Source organism: Pteropus medius, unplaced genomic scaffold, assembly GCF_902729225.1.
Source record: "Pteropus medius unplaced genomic scaffold, Ma_sr-lr_union100, whole genome shotgun sequence".
NCBI classification, from domain to species: Eukaryota; Metazoa; Chordata; class Mammalia; order Chiroptera; family Pteropodidae; genus Pteropus; species Pteropus medius.
The window spans coordinates 12,018,785-12,045,282 of NW_024353517.1; the positions used below are offsets into that span (position 1 = coordinate 12,018,785).

Genomic DNA, 26,498 nt, shown 5'->3' on the forward strand with positions numbered 1-26,498 from the left:
AATGATGACTGGAATGCCACATGGGAGAGGCTTTAATGTATTTAGCTATTCAGATCAGTGATTTATGCAAGACTGGTACTGGGAATGATACTATGCTGTGGGTAATTCATATGATGTTTTCCCTGCTGGTTTTATCTTCTTCTGATTCCTTTTCATGAGGGCTATTAGTGATGCAGATGTAATGAACTGAAGTGGTTTCATTACCTCCTCCTCCTTAACAGCCCTTTGTAGAAGATGCTACTGATTGTGCCATACAATGTTTTTTTTTTAAATATGTAATGGAAGAAGCTTGAGGTAATTTTAACTTATCAGACACTGTATCTGTTAACCTAATAGTTAGTTACCCACCACCTCCTATACACATATACACTTTGTGAGAAGAGAGTTCAGAAAGATTCTTGAATGGGAATGGTGAGGGATAGACTTTGTTTAGCTTAAAAATGGCTAGTTACGCCTTGTTTTCTAGAACATTAGATGTTTACTTGGTTTACATTCTACATAACTAAAAGGAAATACTGAAGAATTTTTTTCTAGAACAAAATATATGCTTCAATGTAACCAACCATAGAAGAGAAGACATTTAGTCTGGGGACTGCAGCACTGCCTCTGGGGTCTTTTGTGTTTGCTGAATGAAATGGTTCTTTTTGACCTACCCTGCTTTGCAAACCACCTCCAAAAACCAGTATAATGGCCTGATTGATAAAGAATAAACTTTATTCCTTCCTCAACCTATGCTTTCTCCTCCCATAAACAGGTGAGGTTTTATTTTTCTTAGGGACCTCCTTTCTGGATATTTGATCCCTTAAGGAGAATGATCTAGTCGCTAGAGCCTTGGATTCAGAAGTTCTAGGTTGCTTTATCTGATGTTAATACTGACTCACTCTGTGACTATGGAGAATTACTGCTTTCTCTTGTTTTAGATTTTCTAATTGTGGCAGAGGTAACTGTACTTCTGGGTAAACAGCCCTTTAATAATCTGAAATGTATGTATATTCACCAAATTTTGTATACAATCTCATGGAGTATGTAAACTACATGATTCTTCTGTGGAGCTGTCTAAGCTCTAGGTTAGACATGATTCCCTGAGGGAGTTGAATAACTTTTCCATGTTCTAAATGCTGATGAAAATTAATATATGAAATATTTATAGAAAAAGCATAATCACTTGCTATTGTTATTGCATAACTCTGATCTGAAGTCAGATATCTGGCTTTTCTACTACTAGAGCTAATTCTCCCTTCTGAACCAAACAGAAATAAGTCTTTCTCATACCAACATTTGCGTTACCTAAAATAAATTGGAAAGAATAAATTTTTCTATTAGTCATGATTTTTGATAGATTTTTTTTCAATTAGAGAAACTGTAAACTCAGAGCATTGAATTGTGAGAATTCTTTTTTGTTCAAAATTGTGGCTGCTTCTAGATCTTTTATGTTATTACCACATCAATCACATTAGAAAAACAATATGACTTAGGAGGGAAAGAATGTGATTGAGGCTCTGGGTTCCATCCTTCTGCTTATCTGTTCAGAGGATGACTTCCAGCGCCTCTTCTTTCCTAAGCTTAAACTTCTCTGTTTCCAGTCAGCGCCTCTTCTTTCTTAAGCTTAATCTGTTTCCAGTCCTAGACTTCGTTTTTCACAATACTCCTGTCAAATGAGTACCTGGACACATGATTTGTTTTCTTAATTGCTTTATGAATGTTCGTGGCAAAATTTAAATCCTAACTTCCTTCTACAATTCAGTCAGTAAATTCAGGAAATGTTCATTTTTACATACTCAGTTTTGCAATATATGCCAGAGCTCTACTCCAGAAGGAAAAAAAAAACAGTCTGTAATATATGTTTGACACTGTATAAGGTTAATTTATGTACATTATCTCATTAATATAAATAATCGAATTGCCTTTATTTTATGTTTAAAAATCAGATTAGTAGGTAGAAATATAGCAAGCTTTTGTGTGTGTGTGTGTGTGTGTGTGTGTGTGTGTGTGTGTGTGATGCTGGCGCCACTTCTTTTCTCCTTTTGGTAACACTTGTTGAAAGTTGAAAGTTACATTAGTTTGAAACTTTCTATGTTTGGACTAGAATGACTACCAATGAGCCAGAGGAACCAATGGGTTCACTAGGCTGTTATATCGCATTCACAACTATTTGCAAACCATTTTTAAAGTGAGAGCTACTAAAAATAGTGACATATGATCTATGCTCTATACTAGAGAACAAAATGAGTGTATGACACTTAACGGAAAGCAGATAGTTTTTTTTTTTAATCTACAGAGAATTACCTTAGATGTGATTATATTTGTTTGTTTATTTATGGGCCCTAGAGCAGAAATCTTAATCTTTTTTTGAGTCACAAACTCTTTTGGCAGTATGGTGAAACCTTGTGGACTCTCTTTTTGGAATAATATATATATTTTGCATTTTATTAATAATAATTTTTTCAATTACAGTTGGCATGTAAAATTATATTAGTTTCAGGTGTACAACATAGGGATTAGACATTTATATAACTTATTAAAGAATCACCCAAATAAATCTAGTATGCATCTGATACCATACATTATTATTACAATATTATTCACTACATTCCTTATGCTATAATTTACATCACCATGACTGTTTTGTAACTACCCATTTGTATTTCTTATTAATCTCTTCCCTTTTTTCTCTCCCCAACCACCCCGTCTGGTAACCATATCTATGAGTTTCTGTTTTATTTGTTTATTTTGTTCTTTAGATTCCACATGTAAGTGAAATCATGGCATTGGTCTCTCTCTGACCTACTCTACTCAGCACAATACCCTCTAGGTCCATTCATGTTGTTGCAGGTGCCAAGATTTCATTCTTTTTTATGGTTGAGTAATATTCCATTGTGTATATGTACCACCTCTTTATCCACTCATCTAATAGACACCCAGGTTGCCTCCATATCTTGACTATTGTAAATAATGCTGCAGTGAACATATGGATTCACATATCCCTTCGAAGTAGTGTTTTGGGTTTTTGGTTTGCTATTTATCTTCAGATAAATACCCAGAAGTGGGATTATTGGGTCCTTCTTTGTCTCTTGTTATAGCCTTTGTTTTAAAGTCTATTTTGTCTGGTATAAGTATTGCTACCCCAGCTCTTTGTTTTTGTTTTCATTTTCATGAATTATCTTTTTCCATTTCTTTACTGTTAGTCTGCATCTGTCCATCTGAAGTGAGTCTCCTGTAGGCATCATATGTAAAGGTCTTATTTTCTTATCCATTCAGCTAATCTGTCTTTTGATTGGAGCATTTAATCCATTTACATCTAAAATAATTGCTGGTAGATATGTAGTTATTGCCATTTTATTTATATTTTTAATCTTTTTTTCTTTCTTCTTAAAGAAGTCCCTTGAACTTTTATATAATACTGGTTTGGTGATGATGAACTCCTTTAGCTTTTTCTTGTATGGAAAGCTCTTGATCTGTCCTTAGATTCTAAATGATAGCTCTACCCAGAGTAACCTTAGTTGTAGGTCCTTGCTTTTCATTACTTTGAATTATTTCATGCCAGTCCCTTCCAACCTGCAAAGTTTCTGTTGAGAAAGCAGCTGACAGTCTTATGGGAGCTCCCTTGTAGGTAACTAACTGCTTTTCTCTTGCTGCTTTTTAAATTATCTCTTTGTCTTTAATCTTTGGCACTTTAATTATGATGTGACTTGGGGTGAGTTTCTTTGGGTTCATCTTCTTTGGGATTTTCTGTGCTTCCTGGGCTTCTATGTCTATCCTTTGCCAGAATAGGGAAGATTTTTGTCATTATTTCTTCAAATAGATTTTCAATTCCTTGCTCTCATTCTTATCCTTCTGGTCTCTGTGATGTGAATGCTGATATGCTTAATGTTGTCTCAGAGGCCCCTTAAACTATCCTCATTTTTTGGATTCTTTTTTCTTGCTGCTGTTCTGATTAGGTGTTTTCTATTAACGTATCTTCTAAATTGCTGATTCGAGCCTCTGCTTCATCTAATCTGTTGATTCCTCCTAAGATATTCTTAGTTTCTGACTGGTTCTTTTTTTATGTTTTTTATCTACATTTTTGTGTTTTCTGTCTCTTTGTTAAATTCTCACTGACTCATCTATTCTTCCCCTAAGTTTGTTGAGCATTCTTATAACAAGTATTTTGAGCTTTTCATCTGGTAAATTGCTGTCTCCATTTTATTTAGTTCTTTTCTGGAGCTTTGTTCTGTTCTTTCACTTGGGACATGTTTCTTTGTCTCCCCATTTTGGCTACCTCCCTGCGTTTGTTTCTATGTGTTAAGTAGGGCTGCTTTGTCTCCTGGTCTTAGTAGAGTAGCCTTATATAGTAGGTGTCCTGTGGGGCCCAGAGTTGCAATCTTCCCTGGTCATCTGAGCCACGTGCTCCAGGTGTGTCCTCCGGGAACCTTGGTTGCTGTTTGCACGTCAATGGGAGAGATTAACCCTCGGGCTGATTGGTTGTGAGGACTGGCTGGTGAAGACAGTGGAGTAACTGTTGTGCAGGGGCTGACCCTATGGAGCAGGATTCACTTTAGCAGGGCTCTGGTGCCTGCCCAGTCTGCCTTTGTGTGGTCCTCAGATGTGGCTCCGGGAGATAATCCAGCTCAGTCCAAGATGGCCACAGGGTATGCTGGCTCTGGGGACTCCTGGGAGGGGCTCCACCACAGGCCAAGTTCAGCCTCAGCCTGTGTACTGCCCAAGGCCACCTGACAGGAACCACCAAGCAATCTGCAGATGGCCACCACCCATGCTGTGTTTGGACGTGTCTCAAGAAGCCAGGCCAAGAACTGAGGCTGTTTCCTTCTAGTGCCAGGCTGGAAGCTACTCACTCAGCAAGAGATATGGGGCATGCTGAGGCCAAATGCTGCTTGTTTGGGTTTTGTGAACCTTTGAGAGATTTCAGAAAAGTCCACAGCATGAGCCAAGACAGGCCATTTGAATGGACAAGCCACTGGCAGTGGCTTGGGTGAGCCTGGAAGTTGGGTGGGGAGGGATCTCGGAATCACCAGGGCAGGGTGACCAGTGTTAGCCAGGTTGATGGAGACTCAGATAGGGCGCCTGCCTGGGTCTGCATAATGGGAACAGGGAGTGATCAACAAAGGAACAGTGGCTTTTGCCAGCACTTCTATCTGGGAGGAAGCTGCCCCTCCAGGCCTTGCCCTGAAGCCAGATAATTCAATTCCTCCCCATATGTCCCTGGCCCATTGAGCCTCTCTGCCCTAGTGCTGGAACCTAGAGAGAGTGAGTCTGTCAGCGAGCAAGTCCATGTGCAGGCTGTCCAAGAGGAACTCCTGGAACCTCCATAGCCCTCTGCCCCACTCAGCCACAATCTCTACTGATTTTCACATCTGGATTTTCTGACGACTCCTCTTCCTGCCACTGGAATCCCGGGCTGGGGAGCTTGGCATGAAGCTGGGACCCCTCGCTCCTCTGAGGGGACCCCCACAGCCCAGATATTCCAGTTTTCAACTGCTACAGATAAATGTCAGACAGCTTGTTCCATGTCTCCACCCCTTTTGCTAGTCTTAAGATGGCGCCTTCTGTATAGCCTTAGTTGTAGGACTTCTGTTCAGATAGACTTCAGGCAGTTTTCAATGACGATTATTCTGCAGTTGTAATTTTGGTGTGGTCATGAAAGGAGGCAAACACAGTGTTTATCTACTCCACTATCTTGACTGGAAATTCTCCATCTGGAATAATATTTTTATATGCAAAATATAAACTACATTGAATTATAAAGGAAACATGTTGAAATATAGTTATCACAGTACTTTTAAATGTGTGATATAGCACTATATGTGCTTTTTATTAATATAGTAATGTTTACTATCAGCGAGTTATAATTTTTTTAATTTTTTTATTTTGATTTTTTAAATTTATTTTTAATTTATCTTTTTGGTGACATTGGTTAACGAAATCCAGTAAGTTTCAGGTGTATAATTTAACAGTAAGGCATGTATATATAGTCTTATAATAATTTTTAAATGATCATGTGTTTAAACAAGATATTTGTAACAAGTATAATATAGTATGAAAACATCTATGCTTTCTGTTGATGACAAAGTATTACTCTACTAAATATACTATTACTGTTGTCACTTATGTTCATTGTTAAAGGAAGTGGTGAATTTACCAGAGGTTAGTAAAAATGAACATATAATATTTTGTCCAAATTTCAGACTCCCTGAATCTATCATAGACTTTGCCTTAGACATGTAAGTTCCACAACCCACTCTAGGAGGAGCACAATCTAAACTCAGGATTTACTCACTGAATCTTCTAGTAGAATAGTGGCAGAGCAAAATCATTTAGCTGTAAGAACTATTACAAGTGTCCATTATGGTTTTTAGGATAATCTCTTTCCTAAAATATCCTACTGTGTGACCAGGCACAAGTATAAGTTTTATTTGGTTTCAGGGCTAACCTAGGGTCTGACACAGGGTATGTGCCCACTCAGTGTTTGTTGAATAAGGGTTTTTCTGAAGAAATTAGAGGGAAGAGGTCAAGTTCAAAGCTAAGATCTTAAGATCTAAGATGTAGCAATTTACTGGCCTCAAATATTGAGGAGTAACATTGAACTCTTCTTTAAAAGTAATCTGTCAGTGCAAGTAATTTGTGAAATTTACCTTTACATTTGGAATTTCCCAAATCAGGAATTCTTTCGACTTATTCTATACAATGTGATGACATAAGATTAGTGACATAAACTGAAATAATCCTGTATCAGGAAGTTATGGTACAATTTCTTGAAATAATCCTATTCCTAGCACTGTCTTTCACTTAGAACTGTTTACACAATCTAGGTAGAATTTGCTACCAAATTATTAATAAACCTGGTCCTGTCTTCATCTAGGATAGGAGATGGCAATCTTTTCCTAAAGGGCCAGGTAATAGATATTAGGCTTTGCAGGTCATATGGTTTCCATTGCAACTACTCAACTCTGCAGTTGTATCCCAAAAGCAGTCATAGACAGTACATCAAGGAATGAGGGTGGCTGTATTCCAATCAAACTTGAATCACAGAAATGGGCAGTGGGCCATTTTTGGCCTGCGAGCTGTAGTTTGCTGACCTCTGATCTAGGATGTCTGATGGTTCTTGAATCCAGTCCCTCTTCCCCATTATGTATTAGACTTAGCCTCTCTCAAGCTTCGGGCTTCAAAGGCTTTACGCAAGGGATGTTGTGATTACACTGTTATCTGTAGAAGGGCCTGAATATACAGCAGATGACATGATTAATGCCAAGAGTGTTGGCTGCACTTTAACGTAGGTGTTCACAGAAATTGGTCTCTTAGAGCACCAATTTATTAAGCTTTATGATGATAGAAGCACGTACAGATCCCGAATATGAAATATGCTTACTCAGCTTTGGAACTGAGCATTGATATGCTAGTAGAAAATTACTGAGCATAGGGTATTACTGAGGAAGATAATAACGTAGGCCCAGAGATAGGGGAAGCAGGAATAGAATGCTAAGGAAAAATTTATGTCTCCTCTTTTTGCAGGTAGTTCCCTGTAGTACTCAGCCAGATTTGTTATTTGTTTATTTATCTATTTATTTATTTAATTTTTTTTTAGGTGAGGCAACCCTTGGTTGACCTCACAGATTGCAAAGACCTGTCGGTTTACAATCTCTTTGTTTGTTTGTTTGTTTGTTTGTTTTTTACACCTACAGTACCTGGTCTTTCTAGGTGGTCTGCCATCCAAGTACTAACCAGGCCTGACCCTGCTTAGCTTCCGCAATCAGACGGGATTGGTCTTGTTCAGGGTGGCATGGCCGTAGTACTAAGCCAAATTTGAATTAGAATTTTGAAACTATTTAGATTGTTGCATAGCTTAAGAAGCAGAGTCCAACTCTTTCATCCTGGGGTGCTTACTAGATCTTTTGACAAGAAAGTAGAATAGAGAGGATTGGGTGGGAGTCCCTAAAACAGCTCTTGTAAGAGCCTGTAGTATTTAAAACACAAGGATGTATATGCCAGTGCCCAGATTTTGTGTCCTTCAGGACATTCATATTGGAAAAATATTTGACTGTATTTATTCTCAGTATCTTCTCCCTCCTCCTCCCTCATGCACATTTCCACTTATTCTCTGTACTTCCTTAGTAGCAAAATTGTTGCATCCAAGTAGGCATCTGTTAGAACATTGAAAGAACAAAGCAAGCAGTGTGTATTGGAAGGTGAGTCAGCAGAAGTGGAGCCAGATTTTGTGAATCTGAGTAAAAATCACAGGCACAGTACTACATTCTGTATCTTGAAAGTAGTTTGGAGACATTAATACACTTAATAGGCAGGTGGTTGTTGATGCTGTGGGCAGTTATGTCCATATTTAGAATCTGTACTCGAATGGGAAGTTTAAGTGACTAAGATGAAGTGACTGACTAAGGACTGAATAGGTAGCAGTATTGGGAAGATCAGGCCTTACAGATGCTGCATTCTGACTGTCAGCTCCCATTGTCTCTTTTGCTAAAAAAAGCAATCAGACGGGATTGGTCTTGTTCAGGGTGGCAAAATTTGTCTAATTTTGACAAAAAAAATTTTGGAAGATAAACCACTAAGGAAACAGGAAGTTTTGGCCTACCTAATGGACTCATGAGGTAGGCTCTGTATTCTATTTCTCAACTATTTTCATTTTGGCTCATCTCAGTTTAATTAATGTGGGCATTATGGCTGGAAGCCGGGATCCATCTACAAAATATTAGGCAATTACCCACTCTTCATCCCCATTTTGATTTTCTACTGACTTTGAAGAGGTGCCATCTTTTGCCAACCCCATCACCTGCTGGACAAACTAATTTTAAGCCAGCCTGTGTGTGTGTATTTTTTCTTTCCTCTTAAATGTAGACATTTAAAGCCACCTCCATTTTCAGGGCCATTACTGCACCTTTACTTGAATGGTGTTGATTGATTACAAAGGTGCAGTTATCATAAATGGAGAGTTTGGGAAGTATTGATCCTCATTGGATCAATACTTGGAGGTGTTCAGTGGTTATTGGGCAATTGTTAATGTTGTAAAGGTGGTGTGGTTTTAGGTACAGCTAAATTTCAGGAAAAAAGCCAACATGTATTTACTATCCTCAGTATGCCCTCATCCTCCCATATACCTTTTCTCAGCAGCAAAGTTGATATGTTCCAGCATAGGAAAACTGGGGGGTAATTTTAACATTATTTTAGGTGTTAATTATTAAATTATTACATTTGCTTTGTGGTACATAAGTAAGATGTGAGGGAACATGGGGATGGTCTAAGAGAGCCAGTGAAAAATGAAACAATTCGAGAGACCTATAAAGTCAAAGTTTTAAAATTAGTAGTAGTTCTAGAGCAGCTGTCCCCAACCTTTTTGGCATTAGGAACTGGTGCCCCTATGAGAAGCTAATGCCTGATGATCTGAGGTTGAGCTGAGGAGGTGATACTAGCGCTGGGGAGCGGCTGCAAAGGGGAGCAGCTACAAATACAGATGAAGCTTTGCTCGCTCGCTGCCGCTCATCTCCTGCTGTGTGGCCCGGTTCCTAACAGGCTACTGACTGGTACCAGTCTGCGCCCCAGGGATTGGGGACCCTTGTTCTAGAGAAAATGTGTGAGGTTAATCTCTATAATTTCTAAATTCTTTTAGGGTTATTGTTATGGAATGTCTGTGACCTTGGTGTTTTCCATCTCCTAAGAAAGTGGATAAGATATAATGTTTTATGTTAAAAACCAAAAAGTATTAGGTGTGTTCTAAATTCAAAAGATCTTAAGACTTCAATTTAAAACTTATGTGTAATGTTCACTTTAAAGTATAATATGACATATAAGGCACCAAAGTCATCTTTAGAAAGTAGAACTGTATGTAAGCAGATAAGGAATAGTGTATGCAGATAAGGAAAAATACTTTGGACAGGATGGGAGTTTTTGTTGTGCCAATTTTGAGACACATAAGTTGACAAGTACTTGACCCCTTTCCATCAAATCAAAAAATGTAATAATAATGTAGTGCTTTTCAAAAATTCAAAGCTGTTTTCTATACTTACTACATTTATTCAGATAATTATTGAGCTCCTACTGTGTGCTAGGGATCCTTGCTAAGTATTGGGTGCGTCAGTTATGATTTTTGTGGTTCCAAGTGGTAAGGAACCACAGCTTAACTGACTTAAGCAAAAAGGGGAATGTAATGGTTGACACAGTTGGTTCAGGATCTGAAGTCTGTTAACAGCTTTGCTTTCTCTCTGTTGATTATTTCAAAAAAAGCTCTCTTCCTGGTTATAGGTTGCCACAACGTTGTCATGGGATTGTTCCTAGAGCCATGTCTCCACGTTCAAATGCACAAGGAAAGAATTGATATTCTTTGTCCAAGAATTCTCATCTTGTCAGTCCTGAATTCATTCTGATTGGACTAACTCAAATCACCTGTCACTGCCCCACCCTCTACCCTCATCCCCCAGTCTGAGGCCAGGGGACAGTGATGTGCTGATTGGTTTAGGTTTGGCACATGCCGTCTGATGGTAGGGCTGAGGGTGAATGTCACATAGACCAAATGAGAGGGAGTCTCCAAATGAAAATAGGCTCCTTTCAGAACAAGAAGATTGAACAGCGGGAAGACAAACAACAAATATCTACTAAATTAGCGAGTTTATAGTCTAATTTCTCATTTGAACTTTACCATGGCTTAGAAATTAAGTACATTTTATTAAAACCTTCCTTGATCACATGAGGAAACTCTTAGAGTCAAGGGACTTACCTTAACCTAGAGTTAAGATATTGGAGCTAGAATTAACCCTCAGTTTATATTATATGATTCCTGGTCTAGTGACCTCTTTCTACTCTTTTACTCTGGCCCAAACCAAAACAAGCTCCTAGAATTCCTGAGTAAGTCTACCAGTGATATGCCCAGTGGGAAGGGAGCTCAGTCTTTACGAAAGATGAAATTAAATAGTACCAGAGTTCAGTAAGTGACTTTGATTAAATTTGTGTGTGATCATTTTATTACTAGGCGACATAATGTTGCTAAGCACACAGACCCCAGAGCCAGAATGCCTAGGTTCGAATCCTGCTTTTACCCTGTCCTAGGTGTGTAACTTCAGGCAAGTTTTTAACATACTTGTTCCTCAATTTCCTCACTGGCAAAATAGGGATAATAGTATTACCTATCTCACGGGATTGTGTGAGGATAAAGTTATTTAATAAATGCAAAAGGTTTATAACTTCCTGGCACATAGGAAGTATTCTGTAAGTATAGCTATAATTATTATCATAATCATCTTTGGGACTGTGATAGAGAAATGTGGGTAGTATGACGATGGTACAGTAAAACAAGTTTACATAGGATTGAATACCCTAAATCTTTAAGAAATCTTAAAATCTCCTCTATTCCATTTTCTAAAGATAAATTTTACTGTTTTACAGTTTACTAACATCGCTTCTCAGCCTTATGGCTAAGATCTAGTGTTCATTGTACTAACCTAGAGTGTATTAAGAGTAGATCTCAATGAGGAGAGAGGGTTCTAGTGAAATGTCACATTTGTGTATGGTGACATGTATCTCTCCTGATCAATACTTTCAGCAGTGACTTGGATAGAGGCGTAAAAACCATGCCTTTAAAGTTTGTTATATACAATTGTGATAAAAGCTAATATGATAGATGGTGGTCAAAATTTGAAAAATTTTTAAACAGATTGGAACAAAAAGATCAACTAAGATGAATTTTAACAGGATTATGACCAACAGAACAAATAAATATATTTCTATACAACCTCTGCTTGAATATTCTGGTTTGTCAAAATGAAATGTCTCCTGAGATTACCCAGTCTCTTTTCAGATAACTCTTTCTTGGAAAGATTTTTTATTATATTTAGTTAAAATCTGTGTCTCTGCTGTTTCCAACCAGCTATCCATGTTCTATTGTTTGAACCGTCACAGAATAAGTGTCTACTCTATCCAACATGACAGGCATTCAAATATTTAGAAATAATTAACAGGTACCTTCTTTTATTATATCATATACTATTATAGTTAAGGTATGTAGTCTATAGCCAGGCTGACAGAATTTCTTTTTTTAATTTGATTTCTAGCTTCACCACTTACTAGCTGTGGTGTGACTTTATCTTCTGTGCCTCAGTTTCCACATCTGTAAAACAGTGATAAAAATAAAATACTTTTGTCAAAGCGTTGTGAATATTGAAAGTTTTAATATTTTTAAAGTGTTCAAGCATACTGGTGTTATGTAAATGCTCACTGTTACCAGTAGTAGTAGTAATAATATTTCTTTCTTTGTTGTAGTTTAACATCAGACTCTTGAAGAGTTCTTGCTACAACAGTGATTCTTAAATGGATTCTGAATAGGAATAGGGAGATGTAGCATACTTCATATTTTATAATACTGTTACATTAAGAGTATACTTTTTATAACAGTATTCATGGAGGAAAAACAACAAAATCTTTTTGGATATAGGGGATACACAGAAGACAGGCTTTAAGGCAGACGATTACAGCTACTACTACTAAATAATAATAGTAGCTAATATTTATAAGCGCTTATTGTATGTCAAGCACCAAGCTAAGGCTTTTACATGGATTATTCCATTTAAACTTCATTTGTTAGATGTTGCAACTAAGGGTTAGAGAGATTAAGGAATTTGTCCAAGTTAGTAAGTGGTAGAAATGGGATTCATACTTGGGTAATCTGATTTTAGCGCCTGACCTCTATGCTGACAGAGTGATGTAAAAGATTTTTACATTTCTCAAAATAGAGCATAGATAAAAAATATTGAGTAATACTGCCATAAACATTTAATTAGAGGTGTTTATATGAGGCCAATGGAGAGATTTTTGTTGAAGAATGTATATACTCAACTGAAATACAGGTAAAATATATTAGTATTACTATTATTTACCAAAGGCCTTTATAATGTGTTAGTAATATGATTGTCTTGATTCTTCCTATGTTTGTGAGTTTTCCTTTAGCTTTAAATAGCTAGTCAGACAACTCCTTTCTCTTGCCTTGAGTTCTCCTTGTGATATTTTATATTTTTTTGTATGATTTTTTAATCTGATGGAATAGATCCAATGTCACAAGATCTAGTGACTCCAGATATTAATTTGGCTTTAGAATATCTTTAAAACCACACTGGCAGTATTTTAAGTCTTTGAAGGAGAGCCTTTGCTTTTTTCTATTATAATGATATCCACCATCTGTTTGGCTGGTTAAGTTGAATCATATGATGAGATGGTTCAGTACTTCAGAAAGTTAAAAAGTAAAGCAAATTTTATGTTGTGTGTATTTTACCACTATATACAAAAATAAAAAAGCAAAGCAAATTTGGAGTGGGGGGGACAGATGAATTACAAAGTGGCATGAGAAAACTTGAGAGTGATAGATATGTTCATTATCTTAATTTTGATGATCTCACAGGAATATATAGCTATGTTAACACTCATTAAATTATATAGTTTAAGTATGTATCGTTTATTGTTTGTCAATTATATTTTAGTAATCTATAAAAATATAGCATACAATTATCCCCTCCCCCCAAACACAGCAATGACTTCTGAGAAGTTCCTGTAAACATGTCTTTGGACGTGTTAAGTATTTTTCTATTAAAGATTAAGGAATTTTAACTTGCAGTTATGGAAAATAACTGGTAAAAATGTGACATGGCACTTATCCCCTTGATTTATGACACTTAAAACTGCTTTGTATCATGAATGAAAAGTATGGGTGCCTTTAAAATACCACTTATTTGTAATGTCAGAAGAGGGAGGAGTAGAGATTAAAAAATTCTTTATTGCTTAAATTGAATGCTTGTTAGGAAATCCTAGCAAAACTATCCAGTAGGAAAGATCTGCAAATCTGTATAGCTGACTAATCAGGCAGCCTCTGAATCAGGCCAGTGGCCACGTCAGTTCTATTTGATTGGTACTGGGACCTTGTTTACCTTTAGATAACTGATCTTTATTCCACTGTTGAGTTAGGCTGGTCTGACTTAAGTGTGCAAAAGCATAAGGGACCCATGCTGTAGATAGAATGTTCTCAATAGAAGAAAGCAACATGATGAGACAGCTGATGATGAGCTTCTTTTTAAAAGTTTGGGGTTTCTGGGAGACAGCAGAATATAGTGGTAAGGACTTTGGAATTAGACAAGTCTGAATTTAAATCCTGGCTCTCCCACTAACTAGCTATGTGATCTTTTAGGTTGCTTAACTTCCCTAATCCTTGGTTTTCTCATTTGTAAATTGGGGATAAGGATACCTGCTTCTCAGGTTACATAGGTTCAGTGAAAATGATGTATATAATTTGTCTAGCACATTAAGTGTTCAAAAAACATAGCCATTGTTATGACTGTTGCTGTTTATTATCTTCCATGAAAGACATTTAGATTACTAAACATACTTCTTAGAATATGTATCATGTATACTGATTCAAAGAGGAAGGCAAGGGAATCAGAGACCCCAAAAGACAATCTTATATGAGGGCCTATCTGTGTAGAAATTGTTACAAAGCATTTTAAAAATTAAACTTTTATTTTGATCAAAAAAGGTAAAGCCTATATAAAAGTTATAAGAATGTTAAAATGAATTCCTTTATGTCCCACCTAGAATCACACATTGATAATATTTTCCATATTTGCTTTACCTTTTTTTATGTAACATGTGCCTTTTTTTTTTTTTGCACTGAGAGTAAGTTGCAGAGATCATGACCCTTTTATCCCTAGATTTTTCAGCATTTATCTCCTAAGAACAAGGACAGTCTTTTACATAACACAGTGTAACTATCAAATTTGGGAATCTTAACATTGATAGGTATTATTATCTAGTACACCATCCATATTCAACTTTTACTGATTGTCCTCATAACTATTTTTATAACGATTTCTCCCTCAATCTAGAATTTTGTATTACATTCAGTTGTCATTCCTTTGGTTTCTTTTAATGTGCAATAGTCCTTCAGCCTTTTGTTATTCTTCATGAATGACATTTTTTGAAGAATACAAGCTTATTGTTTTGTAGAGTGCTCTTTAATTAAGGTTCGTTTGCTTGTGCTTGTTCCTCATAAATCCATGTAGGTTATGCATTTTGGGGCAGGTAATGTGTCCTTAGTTCTTCATTTCAGAAGTTATTATTGGTGATGTTAATCCATTTTGATCACTTGGATAAGAGATTTTTTTCACTTAGAAAGGTAACTCTTTTCCCTTTGTAATTAATAAGCAATTTGAAATTGTGTAAATATCCTGTTCCTCAACAAATTTTCCCCCAAGTGTCGTAGAATCCTAAGGAGCATTTGCATATCCCAAACATGTGGTTTCCTCACCTGATTGAAGCCTTCTTGAGAAAATAGTTTTTACTTTAAAAATTATTTATAGTACTTTGCACATAGGAAGTACTTAAGATTATTGACTACTTGAACTTGAGCTGCCTGTCACTAGATTGCTAATTACATTTTTGGAATGGATTTTGTCTACCTACCAAGAGAAGAATTTAACAGGTACTTACAGAGAAGTCCTGTCCCATGCAAATTAGAAATGGTCACTAACTGAACATTAGGCATTCTTAGCAGGCTTCTCATACCAGTGAGATGGGAGTGGTAATACTGACCTGGATCTTTTGAAAGAATAGATAATGAAGAAAAGCTCTTATCATCACTGGAAAAACTCATTAAATGTATAGTACCCTGCTTCCATTTTAATTTGCATTTGTGATGAAAGGAAGTTTCTGGGCGGTGTTCATCTTTCACTTTAGACTCACATTTTTTCATGTCAGCCTGATATCTAGCCACGACTCATGGAGTGTCACCTTCAGTCTCTAAGGATTAGATCAGGTTTCTTCCCTTGGAATTTAGCTGGAGGAAAGAAAATAAGTTACAATTGCTGTTGCTTAGATGACATCTTATTCAGGACTGCTTATTAGAGGAAATGATGAAGAGTAGAATGTCCTCATTCTGTCTGGCTTTTGTTTTGTTTTCTATCTTTGCTCTGAGGATCTTTCTTCCATATCTTCCATACTATACCATATCTTGGCCAGAGATGGCATTTGATCATTAAAGTTCCTCTAGCCCCAGTTTTTTGGCTGATGCATGAAATTTCATCAATATCAAGAAATTAATTTATGCAAATACGTTACTCAAGAAAAATGTAGATATCCTTGCAGGAGTTTGGAGAGGTAGCAAAAGCCAATATCTAAACACGAAACATCAAATATTTAGAACTTTTATGTGATAACTAGTTGCTAGACGCTCTCTGCTAAATGAGACAGGAGTAAATATTTTTTTCTCGGGGGAAGGAGAAGCCCGAGTGGGGTTTTAATGTTGGGGAATCTGAACAAGCTTAAGGTGCTAAGACTCTGAAAAAGGAAGGGGAAATGAATATTGAAGAAGGAAAAGGAAGGACATTTAAAAGATACTGTCTACTTACACCACAATTTTCAGAGATTCGGACTCTCAAATCTACAGAACATTGAGAGTTAAGAAATGTATGCTTTGTTAAACCAGGAACTGGTGATGGCCATTCCTTTAAAAAAGGCTTTTTTCTCCATCTGTACCAAAGACATAACCCTTTACATTTCCTTCATTGGTCATACCTCCAGGTGTCCCAGGGATAATATAAGGGGTAATGGTGAAGTCTGTATAACTAATTTTCTTAGCCATGTTATTCCAATCTTCTGTACGCAGTCAGGATATGAAATTAGTAGGTAATATTCAGGCTTCATTGGTTAAGGGCAATAATTTTCAACGTCAGGTGATTAATTGTGGCCATTGTTCCACAGAGAGGCACTTCAGTGTTTCTACTAGAGCCTTTTTGTTGTGAAGCTTTGTTTTTGCCTGATGCAATTGGCTCATCTTTGTGAAGTGTGTGCTATGGAATTGAACTTTTGCTGAGTATATCTGTGTTAATAACATCTCGGATATACTGGTGACAGACTTTTTCCCACCCCAATAAGAAAAAAATTCTTTTTCACTTTCTATGACCAGTTAAAATAATATGGATGCACAGAATTCAGCCAAAGTCAACACAAGGAAGAGAAGGAAAGAGGCACCTGGACCCAATGGAGCAACAGAGGAAGATGGAATTTCTTCAAAAATTCCACGCTGTGCAGTTGTAAGTAAGAGATTTCTATGTTGCACATTTTACCTGGCAAGGGGAGGTAGAAAACTGATATAGCATTGATGATATCAGTATTAAGTCTTCTTAAATAATAGAGTGAATGAATAGTAAGTAAGTATTTTTACAGTTGTTAGAAATCTTATGCTTTCTCACTAGATTATAACTCACAGCTCAGTTGTAAGAGCTTTACATTGGAATTGAAAAAATAATGTTAGGAAAGTTTGGAGGTTGTGTTGTATATTAGGCTAAAGATCAATATCAAATGATTGAAATAGAGAAATTGGGGTTCCAGGCAGTGATCTGATCTTGTTATCATCTCATGGTTTTCTGTGTCTTACTATCTTTTCTCCTATATCATTCATCCACTCTATTACTGGTTATATTTTAGATGAGAACCTTATTCTAATACTGCCTACCTTATCTTCCTTTATCTCTGGAATGTTATCTTTGTATTTCTAACTGTTGCCAAAGCCTTCGATGAAGGACCCCATTCCAAACTGCTCATCCTGTGTCAGGTTGGTACCTTTCCTAAAGCTTCCCCTAAAAAAACATGTCAAAGAACACACAATTGAAGTTATTATTGATATACAATATTATTATGAAATCCATATTTTGAAATCCTAGTGACAGAATTGCATGTTTCTGTATTTTCTTTACCTATACTAACCATTAGCCACTGATTAAACTGCAGTTTCCATTGGTTAGTTCTGGAGCTTCATAGCCCAAAGGGAAAAACATTGCTACTCTGACACAGTTAACAGTTGTTCCAAACCAATCCTCTATCTTGAGCAACAAAAGCAACTGGACTCCACAAATAGAGCGCATATGTTTCAGGCCTGATTTTGATGATATAGGTGGGGGCAAGTGTGTTAGTTTCCTACTGCTACTGTACCAAATTACCACAAATTTAGCGGCCTAAAACAATACAGATAGGTTGTTTTATAGTTCTGGAGGTCAGAAGACTGAAATAAGTCTCAGAGACCTAAAATCAAAATGTTTGAAAGGCTGGAGGTTCTAGGGGCGAATCTGTTTCTTTGCCTTTTTCAGCTTCTAGAGGTTGCCTACATCTCTTTGCTCATGGTACCAGCCAATTGTCATATTACCCTGACTGCTACTTTTGTCATCACATCTTCTGATTCTGATTCTCCTGCCTCCCTCATTCACTTATAAAGACCCTTGTGATTACATTGGACGTACCTGGATAACCCAGGATTATCTACCTGTCTCAAAATCCTTTAACATATCCACATCTGCAAAATCCCTTTTGCTATGTAAGGTAGTATAGTCATAGGTTCTAGAGAATAAGATGTAGACATTTATTTGCATATCACAGCAAGTAAACTCAGAAAATGACTTAGCAGTCAACGAAACAGGGCATTATTAATTTCTGAATATTTCTTACAGAGTTAGGTTAAGGAGATGGTGGTAGGCACCAATTCAACAATCTCACTTGGAGTAGAGACAAGTTATGAGACTCTTAGCCAATCACCATAGCCAGTAATAGAGCAAAGAAGGCCAGTCTTAGTGGAATGGGCTCTGAGAAGATTTAAATTTCTTGGTCCTTAGAATCCGAGTAATCTCAGTGCTTTAAATTACTTTGCTTCATATAGTCATGTCACAGATCAGTTGAGTGACTTGCTACCTATTTCACATTCCTCTCTGGTACACGCTGGCTCTTTAGCATGTGCTAATGGTTAAAGGTTCACTCACCCAACTTGCTAAACCGATCTTATTGAGGAATAGCTGTTAAGTAAACTTGCATTTCATCTTCACTGTATACCTGTACTTTCTCTGAATCCTTTTCAACTCTGTAGCAAAAGCGAACAACATTTTTAAAAAATAATAGCTTTATTGAGATCATTTAATCTACCCATTTAAACTGTACAATTCAGTGGTTTTTAGTATATTTACAGAGTTGTACAACCATCACCATAACCAATTTTAGAATATTTTTATCACTCCAAAGGAAGCTATGTACCCATTAGCAATCACTCCCTATTTTCTCCCAACCTTCTCAGCAGCCTCTGGAAACCACTAATCTACTTTTGATCACTATAGATTTGCCTGTTTTAGATGTTACATACAAATGGCATCATACAATAAGTGTTTTTTTTTTGTGGCTAGCTTCTTTCACCGAGCATGTTTTCAAGATTCATTAATGTTGTAGCATGCATCAGTACTTATTTCTCTTTATTGACAAATAGCATTCCATCATATACCACATACTATACTTTATCCTTTCATTAGCTGACATTTGTGTTGAGCAAACAGGATTTTATGACACACTTATAACATGCTAGCATGGCAGTAGGTACTAGAAGTGTAAAGATAAGAAAGACCTTCCTTTTGAGAGATGTGAGTGTGATGTAGAGCTCCATAATAAATCAGAGCTCATTATCTTCAGAAAAGTACTTTGCTCACAAGTGGAGAGGATCACCAAATATCAGTAGCTGCATTGATGGGTCAGGATGAAATGGATAGAAGAGAGAGAGAATAGAGTTGGGGAAAAATTAAGGGAAAATTTTATGGCTAGTTTGTCGATAAGTGTAAAGAACTTACTGATACAGATGTTTCTAAAGGTATAATCAAAAGGATTGCAAAAATATTTACAAAGAATAAAACATTTATCCTATCCTAAAATTATCATATGTATGAATAAGTCGGAAAGTACCTAAACTGGGGAAAATTGGCCACAGTTCTGCTTATGGAGATAGATCTCTTAATCTCATTCCAATAAACATATATTGAGAACCTCTATGTGCCAATTGCTAGAATTGGAGATTCAAAGATGAAAAGATGACTTTGCTCTTAAGAAGCTTGCAGACGAATAGGGCAAAGAGACACAATTAAGATACAGTATGAAAAGGTCCAAATAGAAGGAGGTTAGAGGAACAGTGGCTATCTAGAGGATCAACAGATTAACTTTATCAGAATGCAGAGGATGAGAGGTATTAAGGATGACTCCTAGGTTCCAGGCTTAGGTAGATTGTGTACATGGGATGCTTCTCAGATAAGGAGGAAGAACTGGTTTAGGAGGAAGACAATAAGTTTAGTTTAGTACAAGTTCAAATTAGAAGGTCTGTGAGACATTCAAATAGTTAGATGAGCTCATTTACATTCATTTATAGTCAGTGAAGTGGCAACTGGAGTCAGGGAGAAGTACTGCTTCTCTCTTCCTCCATCCCTCCCCAGGGGTAGAGTTTTCTCTGTTCATTATTCCTTTTTTCTCATACCACATAGTATTCCTCTTGACTATATAGCCTTTCCCTTGGCATTATTGTAATAATTTATATCTCAGGAGAAGCTTTTACCATTTGTGCAGAATGTTTGGGTAAAAGAGAAACTCTCTCTGTGGCATTCCGAAACGTTATGCTGAAAAATGTTTAAGAATCTTTGGAATTAGAAAGAGGACTGGAAAGCTAATATCAAGTTCTACTTTTATATTATTTATCTCCATTTCTCTGTTAATAAAGATACCAGAATCTCTTCTCTTTCATTGGAATTTTGAAGAAGAGTGAGTTAATGTATATAATCAAAATCAGGAAAAAATTTTATGGAAGCAATATTGCATTCAGAGGATCACTTATAATTTGGAGGATGATGATCATTACTAGTTATAATTTTTAGTTGTATTAGTTATAATTTGCATAGATTTAGAAACTAGCATTTAGAAGCTAACTTCTTAGATTAATACGATTAATTAATTTTGTTGGCATAATGAAACCTGTGTTCATAGAATGGAAGAAAAAATGAGCTAATGTTGATGAGGAACTAAATTTGTTGAGTGCCTACTATATGTGAAATATTGTGGGGCAGGTAATATCTTCCATTTTATAGAAGATGAAATGAAACTTTAGAAGCTTGCTGTGATTTTGCAACTTTTAAGTGATGAAGCTGAGATTTAGATCTGAGTCCTAAACCCTTTCATTTATGCTTCACTACCAGATACTAAAAAGACTTGAAAGCAGTATTATTCTGCAGGATTCCCTTGAGGTTAAAATGAAGGAGGTATGTTTTATAACAAAAGTAGAAATACTTAGTCCTACTTTTATAAACCTGTTTCTAGTGACACTGTTCTCTAATCGAGAAGAGAATAACAGTGTTTTAAAAAATACTTCACCTTCTAACTGGAGGCAACCCTAGAGAGATAAAGATTTTGCTGATCTCCTGTAGCTAAAGAACCCTAGGTTTCATTCTCTATTCTTAGGAGGAATTGATTCAGCACAAACCCTTGCCAGGAGAGACAGCTGCATTTGCCCTCTACCTTGGAACATACAGGGTATACTACAAAGAAGATTGAAGAAACAGAGTTATGAAAGATAGGATACTTTTAATATACCTTTTTTAATTGAGTTAAAATTCACCTAACATAAAATTTACCATTTTAACTATTTTAAACTGTATAATTCATTGGTTTTTAGTATATTAGCAATGTTGTACAACCTTCACCACTATCTAATTCCAGAACATTTTCATCCCCACAAAAAGAAACCCTGTACCCATTAGCAGTCACTCCCCATTCCCCTCCCTGTCTACCACCTGGCAACCACTAATCTACTTTTCATCCCTAAGGATTTGCTTATTTTGGATATTTCGTATAAATGGAATCTATAATATGTGGTCTTTGTGTCTGGCGTCTTTCATTTAGCATAATGTTTTCAAGGCCCATCTAGGTGGTAGCGAGTATCAATACTTCATTCCTTTTTATAGGTGAATAGTATTTCATATGGACATACCATTTTGTTTATCCATTTAGCAGCTGATGGATATTTGGATTGCTTCCATTTTTGGCTATTGTGGCTGTTATGAACATTGTTCATGTACAGGTTACTTTTTAAATGTATGTTTTCATTATCTTGGTTAATAAATACCTAGGAGTATAATTTCTGGTTCATATGGTATTCTGTGTTTAATATTTTGAAGAACTGTTTTCCAAAGCTCTATACCAGTTTATGCTCACAAAAGCAGTGTGTGAAGATTCCTGTTTCTCCTCACTATCATTGTTATTGCCTGTCTTTTTTGCTTTTAGCTATCTTAATGGGTATGAAGTAGTATCTCATTGTGGTTTTGATTTTCATTTCCATAATGACTAATATTGTGGAGCATCTTTTAATGTGCTTTTTGGCCATTAGCATATCTTCTTTAGAGAAATGTCTAGATCCCTTTGTCTAATTCTTTACTTCCTTCTTCTGCCTCCCTTCCATTCTCCAGGGTATAACCCTAAGTCTTTCACAGTTCCTATTAAATTATTTATTTCTCTTTCTGGACCTATTAACTTGGTTTCTAAAGAGTAAAGTTTCTAGCTCGATCAGTAGTTCCATTAATTACTTGCTCATGCTCTACTACATTTCCCGCAACATCTATTCCGAATATTTTCTTCTTTCCTTAAACTTTCAGTCTCATTCCAGCCTCCCTGTTCTTCACAGGTAACTTCACTTCCTTTTTTACTATATGAGAAAATCGAGGGCATCAGATATGAGTTTGTACATCTTTCCTTCTTTACAACACTATCCTTTCCTTTCTTTTGCTTTTTGAAAAATGTGATATTTTCTATTTCTAGAGCTAACACCTCCCCCTTGCTATCCTTTGAGGACATTCCTTGCCATTCCTCTAGACGCTTCCTTCCTTAATTACCTGTTTTTCCTTTTCTGGTATCTTCAATCTTTTTGGCTCTTTTTCCTCTGTCTTGGAGTATACACATCTTAATTTTTTAAAAAAATGCTTTCACTTGATCCTTCTGTCCCCTTTAGGTACCTTTTTCTCATTATCTTTATGGTCACACATCTCTAATGAGAGGTTATTACTAATTTATTTCTTTGTCCTCCAGTTTTCTTAAAGGCTCTAGTGTTCTGATTCTAAAAGGTCTCTAATAGTCATTTGAATCTCTAAATTTAAAGACATTTCTCACTTCTTACATTCTTTGATCTCAGCTCCTTCTTTTAAAACTTCTCTATTTCTGGTAATGGTACCACAATTTTGTTTTCTTCACTTCAAAATCTTACTTATTATAAACTCCCCTCTTTCTCAAGTGACGATATTTTTTTCTTTTTACCATGTTCCACCTACACAAAATCTTTTATCTATCACCCTTTCAACTCCCACTGCAACATTAATGGAAAAATCCGTAAGTCCATGTGCTTCTTCCTATAATAATATCTGAACTGATCTTTTTCTAAGTATGCAAAATAACCAGTAGTTTCATGGTAAACTGGCTCACTTGGCAGTGGGGAACTTTTGATATGTAGCATTTTTTGAATTCTGTGACTGATTTCAAGCTACCAATGATTTAATAACTGGCCCACAAAATTCCTGAATACTTAACCAACTTCAGCACACCATTGATAATAACTTTCAGAGACACTATAAGGCTGGTCTTTTATTTACATGTACTATTGTTAATAAGCATAGTTTTTTCCTATTTGTTTCATATATATTTTTTGTATTTTGCATATATAAAACAATATATACAACTTTATTGAGATATAATTCATATACCATTATAATTCATGTACCCATTTAAAATGTGAAATTCAATGGCTTTTAGAATATTCAGAGATGTGCAACCATCATCATAACCCATTTTAAAACATTTTTTACCCCAGAGAGAAACCTTGTACCTATTAGCAATCACTCCCTGTTTCTCCCCAACCCTCCCAGCCCAATGTAAACACTAGTCTACTTTCTGTCTATAAGTTTTCTTATTCTGTGCATTACATATAAATAAAATCATATAATAAGTGGTCTTTTGTGGCTGGCTTCTTTCATTTAGCATAATGTTTTCAAGGTTCATCCATGTTGTAGCATGTATCAGTACTGCCTTCCTTTTTATGGCCAAATGCCATTTATTTCTTGAGGTATAACTTACATACAGTAGGATGCGTAAACCTTAAGTGTACAGCTCAGTAAATATTTACATATGTATACATCCATGTAATCACCTGTACACCTAGAAGATGTTCTCATGCCCCCTGCTAGCCAGTATCCTCTTTCCCTAAATTTCCTCTTTGTCCTCTGGCTTCAATTAACCATAGATTAGCTTCACCTGTTCTTGACCCTCACATAGATGAAATCATAGAATATATATTATTTTATGAATAGCATATTATTTTAGAAACACAAAGTACTGTTAAGCAACTCTTTGTAAGTACTGATTTCTAGAAAATAAATTTTTTAATCCGTAGGAAAATCACTAATAATTTCAGAAAATCGTCCCATTTAAGTCCTTGATTTATGTAAGATATTTTAAAAAGAAGTATGTTTTAATTTTAAAACCTAATTTTAAAAATTCATCCTTATCTGAAAACAAAACAAACCAATGTCTTTCTAGACTCTGGACTCAGCCCAATCAGGATGTGATCTGTTTAGAATTTAAAATTCTAAGTGAACATTACTACAGCCCAACAGAAATTGAAAGAATTATAAGGAAATATGAACAACTTCATGCCAAAAATTTTGACAATTTAGGTAAAATAGACAAATTCCTGGAAAGAGACAAATTACTAAAACTGACCCAAGATGAAACAGAAAATTTGAATCGATCTATCACAAGTAAAAAAAAAAAATTAAATTAGTCTTTAGAAGTCTTCCTGCAAAGACAGGTCCAGGCCCAGATGGTTTCATTGATGAATTCTATCAAACATTTAAGAGAGAAATAATACCATTCCTATACAAACACTTTCAGGAAACAGAGGCTATTTTATGAAGCCAAATCTCAAAGCCAGGCAAAAACAGCGCAAGAAAAGAAAACTATAGTTCAAAATCCCTCACAAACTTTGATGCAAAAATCCTTAACAAAATATTATCAAGCTGAATCCAGGGACATGTAAAATGATGTATACAACATGGCCAAGAGGGATTTTACTCAGGTATGCAAGGTTGGTTTAACATCCTAAAATCAATTTATTTAATATTACCAAAATTAATCAATTAAAAAACAAAACCAAAATGATTGTTTCAATCATGCAGAAAAGGCATGTGACAAAATCTAGCATCCATTCTTTATAAAAACTCAACCAACTACTAAAACAGGGAGATTTCTCAACCTGATAAAAGGTATCTATGAAAAACTTACAGGTAACATAATACTTAATAGTGAAAGACTGCATGCTTTCCCCTTAAGACTGAGAATAAGGCAAGGATATTTGACCTCTCACTCTATTCAACATTGTAATAGAGGTTCCAACTAGAACAAGAAGGGATAATAAAAGGAAATTAAATGCATCTAGATTGGAAAGGAATAAGTAAAACTGTCTTTATTCTCGGGCAACATGATCTCATATGTAGAAAATTCTAAGGAATATACCAAACAAACTTAATCATTGAGTTTAACAAAGTCATGGGACATATGATTAATATAGAAAGATCAACTGAAATTATACACACATACAAACATACAAATCAATTGCATTTCTATATACTAGTAAGGAAAAATCCAAAAATAAAACTAAGAAAACAGTTACATTCACAATAGAATCAAATAGAATGAAATATTTAGGAATAAATTTAACAAAAACTCTTAAGTAAGGCTTTCCTCTGTAGAGGAAAGAGCATACCTGCATTCTTTGCCGCTGAGTAGTTGTATATAATTTATATAACTTCTCTGAACATCATTTTCCTTATCCTTAAATTAAGAGTACTAACTGTTGTACTACTTGCTTCACAGGGCTATTATGAGCATTGGAAAGCATTACACAGTGACAATTGTACTTAATAAAAATTCACAGGAGCTGTTTGCCTTCCCAGTCCCCTAGTTGAAGTGGTATGAAAATGTACTTGTGAACTTTGGCAATTTCATCACATAGAACAGGGTTGGCTGTTCTGCAATGCAGCAGAGGAGCCATCATTCTAGACCCAGTAAATTAGGACTTTGCTTAGGTTCCCAGCCACCTCACTCAGTCTTTACCCTGAAATCACCAACAGGACATTTCTCTTTCATGCCATGAAGTACCCATTTGGTAAAAGGTTGCAACTTTCACTTGTCATTTTGGAATGCCTTTTTGTTCGTTTTTTCTTCTTTATGTTATGAAGTTTTAGGAAGAATTTTAATCACAGCATATTGAATAACTGATTGTTCTTTAAAGCTGCCACTTTTTTGAGTATTTCAGTTTGTACCATTGAGTTTAACTTTCTTTTCTTGCACTTTCCTCTTCTTAAGGGCTTACGGCAGCCAGCTCCTTTTTCTGATGAAATTGAGGTAGATTTTAGTAAACCCTATGTCAGGGTAACGATGGAAGAAGCCAGCAGAGGAACTCCTTGTAAGTAAATGCCCGATTATTTTGTTGTTTTACTCTTGTTTTTAGCATTCAATTTTATTTATCAAATATATACTTACTCTCAATATTCTTTTGTCAGTTTACTTGTAAAGACTGATTGGGACAAGGGGAAGGAGTTCCTTCCATCTGCCTTGCTGTTTTATTTGGGAGGATA

At 35.9% G+C, this 26,498-nt stretch overlaps 1 protein-coding gene across 5 annotated transcripts in view; it reads left to right on the forward strand.

The window, feature by feature from the left end:
- The window catches only part of PCYT1A (phosphate cytidylyltransferase 1A, choline), a 42,646-nt gene that overhangs the window by 1,618 nt on the left and 14,530 nt on the right, over positions 1–26,498 (forward strand). For all 5 annotated transcript variants that reach the window (XR_005650285.1, XM_039850841.1, XM_039850843.1 and 2 more), the window contains exons 2-3: positions 16,940–17,066; positions 26,227–26,326. Coding sequence is in view for 4 of the 5 variants with exons in the window: in XM_039850841.1 (XP_039706775.1) it covers positions 16,950–17,066; positions 26,227–26,326 (217 nt within the window). In the remaining variant the exon portion in view is untranslated. The remainder of the gene's footprint in view (positions 1–16,939; positions 17,067–26,226; positions 26,327–26,498) is intronic.